Source organism: Emydura macquarii, unplaced genomic scaffold (assembly GCF_026122565.2).
Source record: "Emydura macquarii macquarii isolate MOO-44397 ecotype Brisbane River unplaced genomic scaffold, CSIRO-AGI_Emac_v2 contig_1343, whole genome shotgun sequence".
Lineage (NCBI taxonomy): Eukaryota > Metazoa > Chordata > Testudines > Chelidae > Emydura > Emydura macquarii.
The window spans coordinates 74,630-86,790 of record NW_027131480.1 but is presented as its reverse complement, the minus strand read 5'-3'; the positions used below and the strand labels follow the sequence as shown (position 1 = coordinate 86,790).

At 45.1% G+C, this 12,161-nt stretch overlaps 1 protein-coding gene across 1 annotated transcript in view; it reads left to right on the top strand.

The window, feature by feature from the left end:
- LOC137154947 (ovostatin-like) overlaps window positions 1-12,161 on the top strand; it is a 44,867-nt gene that overhangs the window by 21,327 nt on the left and 11,379 nt on the right. Inside the window, exons 13-21 of the mRNA XM_067550790.1 lie at window positions 169-226; window positions 1,204-1,349; window positions 1,795-1,944; window positions 3,704-3,874; window positions 6,298-6,415; window positions 7,692-7,776; window positions 8,221-8,449; window positions 9,584-9,710; window positions 11,065-11,168. Coding sequence (XP_067406891.1) covers window positions 169-226; window positions 1,204-1,349; window positions 1,795-1,944; window positions 3,704-3,874; window positions 6,298-6,415; window positions 7,692-7,776; window positions 8,221-8,449; window positions 9,584-9,710; window positions 11,065-11,168 — 1,188 coding nt within the window. The remainder of the gene's footprint in view (window positions 1-168; window positions 227-1,203; window positions 1,350-1,794; window positions 1,945-3,703; window positions 3,875-6,297; window positions 6,416-7,691; window positions 7,777-8,220; window positions 8,450-9,583; window positions 9,711-11,064; window positions 11,169-12,161) is intronic.

Below are 12,161 nucleotides of genomic sequence, written 5' to 3'. Positions count from 1 at the left end.
CAGCTCTGTCTCATTATCATGAAGCTACCCATCCCTCATGTCTGTGAGCACCAAACTTTACAATCCCGTACCACAGATCCTTAATGAATAATAGGTGTTTACTACTAGACCACTAAAATCAACTGGACCTTCCTTGAGCCTGTCTCATGGTCTCTTTTTTGTGCACAGGTGAAGGCAAAAGGCAAAATTGTTCTCAACGGCCAACAGCAAGTCAGCATCAGCAGTGGTAAGTGCTGAGATGTTAGTGTTAGAAAACAAAGATGTGAACTCCAAAGCAGAAGTATCTTGTGTGAAATAGGCTAAAAATTGCAGCTGTCTGGGATCTGTTTCCGGTTAGTTACTAGACCTATCTCTGACATCAGTCACAGGCACAGCATTCTTAGCCCTGGAAGGGAGCTTTCGTGCCTCAGGTGGGTCCGTTCCCTGACATTACAGCCAGATTCATCCCATCGTTCCTAAACGGAATGGTTAGCTGGGAATGATACTCGGTGTGAATTAGTCCCTTTCTTTCGCTGTGATTTCTCCGTCAGGGATGTCAGCAAACGGCTGACTATGACTATTCACTATTCATCATTAGAAGTATGTGTCTGATCACCTAAGTCACATAATAGTATTTCTGATTCCTGGTTGGATGACCAACCTGCCTTTAAAAGTTGGTTGTCAACATTACATTTGTGCATGTTTTACTTCTGGCGTAACAGAAACTCCCAGGTTGTGTATTTCTCACCCCTTCTCGTCCTCCAGGTGCTGGTGTAATGCACTAGTCCAGGACACAGAAGGCTAGCTCCCTCTAACCATGAGAACCGCCTGCTACTATCTCAGCCTGCTAAGGGGACTTGCCTTTAGCTCAGGCGGTAGAGTCTTGGGCTGTTGTCCTGAGTTCAATCTCTGTGGACAATATTGTCGGTGTGTGCCTGGCTTGTAGCACTCACATGCATGTTTTCCTACCCAGAAGTGAGGCTCCTAGAACTCCTTTCTGCCAGCAGCTCCCCTCACACTATGCCTGGTGCTCAGCATCTTGATACTGGCATCTCCCCGAGGGGAGCAGTCCATGGGCGGGTGAGAGCTGGGGTCCCAATAACCAACTATCGCATTTTAAAGAAGCGTTTAGCTTACAGGCAAAAGGGTCAGTTCATCCACTGAAGCCCTGATTCCTTCTGTCTCTTGGATTTTCCTACTACTGGCTCCCTGTTCCTCCTGCAGCTCCCAGTGGCACGTTCTTCATCCCGCTGGCTGTCAGCGAGAAGCTGGCTCCCACTGCCCAGATGCTGCTCTACACCGTGCACCCTGGTGGGGAGCTGGTGGCTGATAGCGCAAGATTCCAGGTCGAGACGTGCTTCAGGAACAAGGTGAGAACTCTGCTCTCTCTTCGATGCCTGCTCCAGATTGCCCCCGGCTGGGGAACCTAGAGGATGTGACTCCAGTTACATCAGCCCTGCATTCTGGCTTCCCTTCAAGGGCAGAGAGCAAGGAAAGGGCAAAGAGATCTGGGAGACTCAACGAGTGAACGCCAGGGATGAAGGCTAGCGGGGAGACAGGAGTTGCTTATGGAGGGGACATGGTTGGATGTTCAAGCACAGTGAGGGCTGCCATTGCTGCTGGGGAGAGAGATGAGCAGGGATGCTAGAATGGGACTCTGGGAGATTCTGTTTGATGGTGAGGCTTTTGTCCTGCAGAGGATGGAAGGGGGCTGTGGGGAAAGGTGAGAGCCTATTCATCATCTCTCCGTCAGATTGAAATTTACCCACTAAAACGATTCTCCTAAGGGACTGTGATTTCTCTGCTCAATTCCAGGTTGGGCTGCAGTTCTCCAAGAAGCAGGGGCTCCCGGCCTCTAACGTCAGCCTCCTCCTTGAAGCTGCTGCCAACTCCCACTGCGCCCTGCGGGCTGTGGATCAGAGCGTCCTGCTCCTGAGACCTGAGCAAGAGCTGTCTGCTGAGACTGTAAGTCTTGCCGCAAATTCTCTCCTCTTTCTATTCAGAGAGGAGCAAAGTATTGGGCTTCCCAGGCGGGTTCATAGCTTCACATGGCAGGGAAGTGCCAAGAAACAGTTCTGACTTCTGCATCATTACTATGCTTCCAAAGATCCTCTGGCCAGCAGCCGTGTACTGAAGTATAGCAGGATGTAGCTGTGGCCACAGACCTTGAAGCCTAGGAGAAATCTACGATTGCGCTGTTGTTATTGCAATATCTTTGTTCCTTTTTCGCAACTCGTGACTGTCTAGAGTCGGCTCATAGGTGGCCAATTGGATCCAACATTGGACAGGGACTCAAAACACCTGACCCTGCCACTGGATTGCTGGGTGATCTTGGGCGACTCTGAGTGCCTGTCTCCCCACTGAACAATGGAGATAACGATACTGAGCTCCTTTTGTAAAGCGCTTTGAGATCTACTGATAAAAAGTACTGTATAGGAGCGAGGTGGCATTGCTATTTTATGGGAATACCAGAAACCTGCATCACCAGGGCCACTTAATGCACTTCTAATTGGTAGATAACTCTAGGGAAATGAAGGACTAGGTGATGGCTCACGTGCTGTTGGTACAGCTGTTCAAAAGGCACTTCTAGGTCTCCTTCTCAGATATTGACATGCCCACGGTCTGACTTATCTGCTACTGACCGTGATTCCCCTTCTCTGCAGAATTAGAAATGTAATTGACTCAAGCAGGGCTAAGGGTTATATAGGAACTGCTATATAAATCAAGGTAATCAATTGCCAGACCAAATGTTTCTTTTGGGAAAAGCAGGGTATAGCGAGATCTGAATTAAGAGGTAGACCAATTTGAATTCTTGTAGTGCAGTTCTATCCTTAAAAGTAAGTGATTATGTAAAAATGGCAGGTTCTTACTCAAGCAGGCTTGCTTGTTGGGCCTGATCCAACACCTGTAGAAGTCAATTGAATATTTCAGTGAACTTCAGGGGATTTTGATTCAGGCCCCTTGTGCGGAAACATTCAAGCTCATGCCTACTCACTTTAATGACAAAAATATGTTTGCTGATTTTTGCTCCTGTTCACCCTGCAAAGCTCAGAGAAAAGGAGATGGAGTCTATTCTTTCTTGTGCATCATCATCAGAATATTTTAATGAATTCCAGCCAGTTACAGCCGTGCAAACCTACTGCAAGCAATGGGATTGCACGGGTGTCACCAATGGCCTGCACCATCTGCATTACTAGTGAAGAGGTGCGAGAAAGAACCTAACTTGACGCTCACATCCCAGGGCGAGTTTGTGGTGCTAGCAATTTGAAAAAGAACCTGGAATTGCATAAACGTGGAGCCGCTGTTGCCATTTTTACAGTCACTTTTCAGAGAAGAGCCATACTATAACAGAGGTGGTTTTCTCGTAAAATTGGAGTATACTTGTACTGCGTACATTGGAGGAGATTTCTGAGGTGGTCTCTTAAAGCAGGAGGTTGCATAATAAGGGTGGTCTTTTCTTCTCTGTGTGTTCTCCCTTTTGATGCTCCAAAACCACTGTTAGTCCACTCTGTATTACGAGACTGAGCATGTGAATCTAATACAGCCTGAAGTAAATCAGGACAGTTTTCTCACTGAGTCCCGGCACTTCTTGGATCTCCTTTGAAGTGCAAAGGGGGCCGGCTTGGAGTTTGCTCAGGCCTGGTGATTTTCAGTGTTGAATCAGGATTTTACACCATTCTGAGGTATTTCCTTGTGCTCATCTGATTTCATCCCCTCCCACCAGGTATACAACCAGCTCCAGATTCAAGAATATTATGGCTATTACTACAAAGGGCTCAACCTGGAAGATGACCACAAAGAGTCATGCATCCCAGTCACAGACACCTTTTTCAATGGCTTATACTATCTGCCTGTGAATGTCACTAATGATGGGGATGTCTATGAAGTTTTCAGGGTATGTCTTCTAAATGTTTCCCTAATAGTGCTGCCATTGCATCAGCTCCATAAAAGGGGCATCAGAAGAGAGGAAAGCTGTAGAGGAATCACATCTCAGATCTTTAAGCCATGCTCACACAATTGCTCTCCACTGCTAGGGGGAAGGTGGATTCTTTAGAAATGTCTGCCATATCTCAGGGGGTCCTTCACTCTCCCCTTGCATGGATTGTTGTTTAGACTATCCCCTGAATTACGCTTAGTTATATTCATTGTGGTTGAACCCACAGTGGGGTAGGCATTTTTTAAAGAAGACACAATCCCTGTTCCTAGGAGCTTGCAATCTTAAAGACAACTGATAACTTCATTCAATGTGCAGCATTGGTCACAAAGGCTAACAGAATGTTAGGAACTATTAGGAAAGGGATAGAAAATAAGACAGAAGATATAATGCCACTGTATAAATCCGTGGTCTGCCCACACCTTGAGTACTGTGTCCAGTTCTGGTCGTTCCATCTCAAATAGGATATAGTGGAACTGAAAAAGATTCCGAGAAGGGCAACAAAATGATCCAAGGGTATGGAATGGCTTCTATCCAAGGACAAACTAAAAAGATTATGGCTATTCAGCTTAGAAAAGAGACGCCTTCGGGGGGATATCACAGAAGTCGATAAAATCATGAGTAGTGTAGAGAAAGTAAATAGAGAAGTGTTATTTATCCCCTTCACACAATACAAAAACCAGGGGTCCCCTGATGAAATTAATAGACAGCAGGTTTAATACACACAAGAGCACGTGTTTTTTCACACAGTGCACAGCTACCCTGTGGACCTCTTTGCCAAAGGATGTTGTGATGGCCAAAAGTATAACTGCATTCAGAAGAGAATTGGATCAGTTCACAGAGGATAGGTCCTTCAATGGCTATGAGCAAAGATGTTCAGGAACACAGATCAATTCTGGGGGAAGGCTCTAAACCTCTACCAGAAGCTGGGAGAAGACAGGGGTGGATCACACTATAGCTGCCCTGTTCTATACACTCCCCCTGAAGCTCTAGTATAGGCCACCATTGGAGACTACTGGGCAAAATGGGCCATGGTCTGATCCAGTATGGCAGCTCTTAAGTTCTTAATAAAAAAATAAGAAATGATAGGGGAAAGGTATACAGCAGGCAAGTGGAATGCGCAGGGAGAGAGCCATCGGTTCCACTTTTTGCTTCTGTTTAGCACACACAAACCACCCACAGCTGCTCTAATAGGTAGTGGTTACTAGCTTTCTAATTCATTGTTGACATCATGGTAACTGTGGGCCTTGAGGAAGGAACTGAATGACAAAAGTAATGACCTGGGGTGAAATCCTAGCCCTGCTGAAGTCAATGGGAGTATTGCCATTGGCTTCGATGGAGCCAGGATTTCATTCCTGGTGCAAGCTCAGCAAAGGCATTCTATGTCTAGGGGGTGGCATGGAGACAATTTCAGGAAGCTGGTCACAGATTATATTAAGGTTCCATGTATATATGGTTTATAAGGATTAATAATCAATATTGTAAGAAAGTTATGGGCATGAGTAGTATGTTATAGATGGTTATGAGAACATCGGAAGAGATGATTTAGATGATTATAAACCATGGTTATAAGCAGTTTATTGACCTGTTGGTCTCTGTAACAATCTATAACAACTGATCACCTCTTTATGAAAATAGTTGTTATTAATCATATATTAATTCAAATACTTACTAATAGTGAATAAAATGACAGAAGTGTGGAGTGGCTTGGGAATGATTTATGAACCAAAAAAGACCAAATTCATCAAACCTTTGGCTCATCAACTAAGATACAGCCCACTCTGTTATTCATGTAGCCATCTAAATCTTCGTGTTTATGTCATGTTTCACCATAATATTACAGTTCCCCCATGGATAGCTCAGTACTGATCCCCTGTGCAGACCAAACTTGTGGAGTTGAACAATTTATTCCCTTCTTGCAGGCCTTTTGCCTTCTCAGCTCTGGGTTGTCCCAGCCGCACAAGAGAAGCCTGATATTTATACTCTTCCACAAGCAAGGTGCTTCTAGTTATAAAGGGACTTATTTTGTCTAATGAAATCCAGAGATTAGGGTCAGAGTCAATGCTACATCTTGTTTTGAAGACCTTATCTAACCTCACTCCTCTCCCGTTGGCCACATGTCATCATGACTCCTCTTCTCCAGCTGAGATGGATTCACCTGAGATCCAATATTGACTGAGCAGCAGGTGTAGTAATAGTAACTTGCAGCATTGCATACAACAGGAAGAAAATGGCTGCAAGGTGGACATAAAGGGGAAGAAAGAGGGGAGATAAATGAAATCTACTGCTTCCAACACAGGATGCGGGAGACATGATGCTCTTTGGTTGTAAATTAATACATTGATTGAGCAATATAATTTATTGTTTTATTATTTTATTTTAAGGATATGGGTCTAAAGGTTTTTACTAATTCTACAACACGGAAGCCGGTCCTGTGCCCATCTGACATCACGTGCCTGAGAAAGTCCATGCCTGAACATTCTCTCTCTATTGGAGCTGCTGGTAAAGATAATGTGTAAAAAAAGGGGTGGACTGAATGGCTTGGGAAATGGGATATGGTATTTTCATGTCCAGGCCACTACTTCCACTCAGGCTGCACCTCAAAAGTGTCCAGTGTGTGGAATGAATTGTCCAATCAGTGTGTCCAGTTCCTAGTGGGACACATCTGCACATCGTGGTTTGCCTCAGTTGGTCCCTCCTTTGCAGTTTCTGTAGAATGGCCAACGGACGGAATGGAGTCTGAACTCAGTTTGTGTGCAGGGGAAAATGAGGGAAAGGCGGCAATGCTGTCTCTTTTCAGAGGATGATAAAGATTTCATTCTCCAGGGTTTATTGGTTCAGAGCCTTTCACAAGCTCAGAACCGACAAAATCTAAACAAGGATGTATCAGAAAATATAATATATATAATATATAATCGTTTTACATAGGAGGATAAGTATTATAAGTATCCCTCTCTGTAGACCCGGGCGATGTGGAAGTACCATATGCCTTATATTGCAGATGGGAAAATTGAAGCACAGACAAGTTAAATCACATGACCAATCCTGCATCCTGGCAGGGGGTTTGACTGGATGATCCTTGTGGTCCTTTCTAACCCAATGGTTCTATGACTTGCTCAATATCACAAGCAGCTCAGCAGTGGAATTGGGAACAGAACCTAGGGCTTGACTCCCAGTTCTGTGCTTTAACCAACTGAATCACAGTTGCGCTCCTGTGGATATGATAGTCAGAGTCACAGCCACATCTTTAAATAGTTTACATTTAAATAGGAGTCTTGGATAGGTCCCCGAGGTTTTTGTAGGGAATGCAGCTCTAGAAGTCACCTCTACAGCTTTTGCCCCACCTTTGACTATAGAACAGGGCCTGGGACAGATCGCAGGAAATAAGTCCCTCCAGTTACTCTAACTAACCAGTGGACATGGCTGACTTTCCAAGAGGAAAAAGGTGGAAAATAGTCAGAAAGTGTAAAATAAGGAAGAAAAAATACGAGTGGAGAAGTTGGGGGAAACCTAAGCAGTTACTGTTTTCTAACTTTTCCAGTTGGAAAGCAGAAAATAAGCGTAGTTTTCCCCCACCATACTTCCTTATTTTTTTGAATTTTCTTTCAAGAAAAACAGAATTTCTTGGTGGGAAAAATCCCATGGGAAAAAAATCCTGTTTCCCTCAGCTCAGACCATGCTCAGTGGATTTTCCAGGCAGATCCCATAAGATATCTAAACCCTACCCTCCCTAATATGTCACTTTTATCATATATACAATTCCTCTCTTCACCTCTAGGAAATGCAAAGCTTCAAAGTGATGTGATAAAGACAGTTCGGAAATTCTTCCCTGAGACCTGGATTTGGGATCTAGTTTCTGTCGAGTGAGTGTTCCTCTTCTTTTCTCTCTTGTCTATTATAAGGGTCTGCGAGTCACTGCCCAGTGTTCACTGGAGATCAAAAGGAAGGTCATGGAACATTTTGCTGCTTCCCAGACTTCTATGTTCTTATCCTTGTTGTCTTCCTTCCTATTCAGTGACAGACAGGCTCCCAGATTTTACGCATCTACAATCCCCTGGAGCCTGATAGATTCTAAATTATGCCCTGTTGGAACTTTACCTGGCCCTCATTTTCAGTACAATACAGGGCTTTAATTTTCTGGTCACCGATATGAACCTTCACTTTTACCTCCAGTTTAATAGCTTTTTCTGAAACCGAAGTGGGGAAGGAGAATATTATTTCAGTTTGGGAGGCTCTCCTATTGCTTAACTGAAAACTATCCTTTGAATGGTCAGGATCCTTTCTCACTTTGTCTCTTGGCCCTTTAGTTCTAATGGAAAGGCCAGTGTTTCGTTCACCATCCCCGACACCATCACGGAATGGAAAGCCAGTGCCTTCTGCCTGGAGGAGGAGGCTGGGTTTGGCATATCCCCATCTACCTCCCTGATGGCCTTCCAGCCCTTCTTCGTTAGTGTGACCCTGCCCTACTCCGTTGTCCGAGGGGAAAAATTTAATTTAATAGCCACTGTCTTCAACTACCAGAACACATGCACCCAGGTACAGTATGTCCTTTCCCTTTCCTTCCTGAGCCCCTTCTAGTAGGTGTTCCCAGAAAAGCTCTACCTCTTGCAGCTAGAACAGGAGGCAGCAGCAGTGCAGACCTAAGCATTGACAATCCCATTCCAAGCGCTCGGCCTTCTTTATACTGTCTTCCTGCACAGCGGCGGAGTGACTTTTTTTTTAAGCTGGGACCTGTCTGCTGTATGCTGATCTGTCCTGTAATGGAGAAAAGCCTCACTGTAATTGAGAACTCACTTTGATTGGTATCTACATCCCGACCCAACCCCTCTTTCAACGTTCTATCACTCTGTGATCCACAGATGGGGTGTGGGTGTCCATATCTCCCTGTCTGGCCCACAGAGGATAAGAGGCTTCTACTTATCCACAGATAATGACCTTTCCCTTTTAACTTATGTGGTAGGGGCTTGTGTTTTTAGTGCAGACGCACAGGGTGTACTATGCTGCAGGCGAACACAGCATCCACTGAATGCTCAGTAACAGCTCTCATGGAGCCTCAGACATTAGATCCTGTTTATTTACGGAGGGCTTGTCTGCACAATGAATTAGTGTGCGGCAAACCACGGCATGAATTTACAGAGCACTAGCTCGCTCTGCAGTACCTGGCCATGGGCACCCTGCTGCCACGAATTTAAAGCTCCGTAGTGTTCTTTGGCATGCTGCTGCTTAAAACGGGAGCACGTCAAAGCGCAACACAGAACTCTGCGTGGTAGCAGGACGCACACCGGCAATTAGCACCCAGCACGCTTGTGCGTTGCAGATTCATATCCTGGCTCGCCACGTACTAGCTCACTCTGACAATCCTTCAGAGAGGATATTAGCCAGGGGGTTGGAATAAGTCATTTTGAAAAGTACAATTTGCTTTCTACTTGAATGGCCACTGCAGAGGGGCATAAGGGTCAGGGTTTATTATCTCCTCTGAAGAATGCCCTATCCCTTCTACCTGTCTTGTGCCTTTCCACCCCAGGACAGCTTTCAGGTGACATCAGTGGGTATGCAGCAAAACCAGTCAGAAAGGATTTCCTCTGGAGGAGATCAACAACCACTCCTCTTGTCCCCTCGCCTGGCATTAGGAACAGCCTGTACAATGTTATTTTTTTCTCCTTCTCTCAGGTCCGTACCACACTGGAAAATTCCAGGGATTACAAGATAGAGCCGCTTTCCCAAGAAGGCAACACAGCAAGTGTGTGCGCCAATGAGAGGAAAACCTCCATGTGGACTATTATCCCCCAAAAACTGGGTAAGCTTCTCTGCCTTTGTCATTCCCATGGCACATGGCTGGTGTGTCCGGTCTCACTCTAGAACTCTCTGTCACACGATCCCCTGCCCGCTAACCTACAGACAGGAACTACTGGGAAGTTCTGATAACAGTACCAGACTTCAGTGAAGCAGCTCAGCTGAACTATCCTGGCACAATCTCTGCAGGAAGACGGCAGTGACGTAGGCCCCCGTGTTCTGCCTCTGCGCTTGTTCCTGACAGTTCATTCCTCTCATGACTCAGAAAGGACCATTCAGCTCATCTGGTTTTATCTGAAACATTTGCAGGAGTCCACTTGCCTAAGATATTTTTGAGCACAATCCCCACCCCTGGCCAACCTTGTGAGCTTGCCGCATTTCAACAGAGAATTTTAAATGCCTGAGTCTTGCTCTTAGCTCACCGAAACCCACTAACAGCTCATATTTTAAGCACCAGGGCCTGGCCACTGAACATTTACACATCAGCAACCACGATTAGAAAGTATTCGGTAATAACAGAACATGCTAGGAATATGGGACCAGACCCAGGTGTAAATTGGCACAGATCATTGACTTCAGTAAAACTCCAACAGAGGATCTGGCTTGGTTTTCAATATTTTCTTGTCAGAAGTAGCCTTGTGTGAAATTGTTTGGAGATTTATATGTGTAGAAAATTGGAAGTATGACATTATTTTTTAACTTGCAAAGACTTCCCCCAGAGAGTTCACCATTGTGGTCCAAATTCCATAAAAGGATCATCTTTAAAGTCCAGAAATAAAAACAACAGATGGATCGATTTACTTCAAACTTGCATTAAAAAAGTCTGACGTGTAAACAATTTTACTGAACCGAGAGTGTAATCATGAACTCTCAAAAGCCAAAATAATGTTTCTATCCAAAATTACAGCTGGGTAAAAGGTGGGCTTATAATAGATTCCGGGCTGCAAGGTTAACAATGGAAAAGCTACTGTGTCTCCATAGTAATTTAATTTTTATTAAGTTATATTTTGTAATGATTAGAAAAATGTTGGCATCTTCTTCCAAATTCCATGTTGCTGGTGCTTGCAGGGGGTTAAGTGAAGTTCTGCCAAGCTGCCCTGTAAATGTCAGGTGGGCAGGATTCACCAGTAGTTATTTCCTGATTAGTGAATTCTGTCTATGATGAGATGTATTAAACAACAAAACAAGTGACCCGTTTGGACCGTTCCCAGAATTCATTCACACTGCTGGGCTGTGTTGGAAGGCAGTGAATTTCCCAGAGGTCCTTCAGACCACTCTAGGAGGAGTGTATTAATGCCAGTGCAATTCTAGGCTTTTAGGATTAATTTTCTTTCTTGGGCTCGGGGGGTTTCTTTCAGGAAATGTGAGCTTCACCGTTACTGCTGAGACAAAGTCAAGTGGCACATCTGAGGAGGAGGAGATACAGCGCATTGACACTGTCATGCACATGCTGTTAGTTGAGGTATGATAAAAAAATCACAAGTCTCTGGGAGAGAGAAGTGCTCTCTTTGGGATATGCAACTCTTTTAAGTTTATTTGATTCTCCCTCTCTAAAATATCCCGTGAGAACATCAACTCAGGGTCTGAAGCAAGCAATTTTTCCCCCCCATCTATCTTGGGCTAAGCTGAAAGTAAAGCCAGCTGGCTGATCTGTTTAAGATTGGCCCTGACTGTCTTACCAAAATGCTAGCTGTCCTGGGAAAAGCCTGTGATCCTTGGAGGAACTAGTGAGCCGGGCTGCAACCCACAGAGTAGTTATGGCATCCAAGTTCAACCTACTTTCTCCAAACTAGTTGCCAAACACTCTACCAACATAGCCAGTAGAGGAACTTCACCTCCCCCATGTCTTGTAACTGGACCCACTTGGTTGGATTCTGCTGTCAGTAAAGCCTTATACCCATGCAGCAACAATGAAGCCACCACATATTGTCAACAGAGACAAAATCAGGGACCTTCATCACTGAAAACACAAGACCTTCCACTTGAGCTGAAGGAGCACCTCCCTTGCCTGGGTATAAGGAGCAATCTATCTTTTATCCTCTGGCCCGCAACGTAGCCAGAGTGGTTACAGTGGCCATCCGTGGGCTTGCCCAGATGTAAATGAGCATAGAATTTGCTCTCATTTATAATATCTGGCATATGACATGCCTGACATCTGGCAGCCACATCTGGAACCAGCCCTTCATGGGGCCAAATTTGCCTTTATTTACACCTGTGGAAGCCCAATGAAGTCAGTGGGGAGGAGATGATCTCAGACTTTGGGGAAGTTCTTGTCCACACGTTTGGTGCCTTTGGCCCATTTTTGTAGTGATGCAGCAGGGGCAGGATTTGTCCTGGGATCTGTAGGGCAGCCATTGCACATAAGGAAGTTAGAACAATGACCAGGTCTCCGCAGCTGTGGATTTCTCCTGCGCACCTTTCAGCTGCCTCCCTGGAGGGGAGGAATGCTACACAA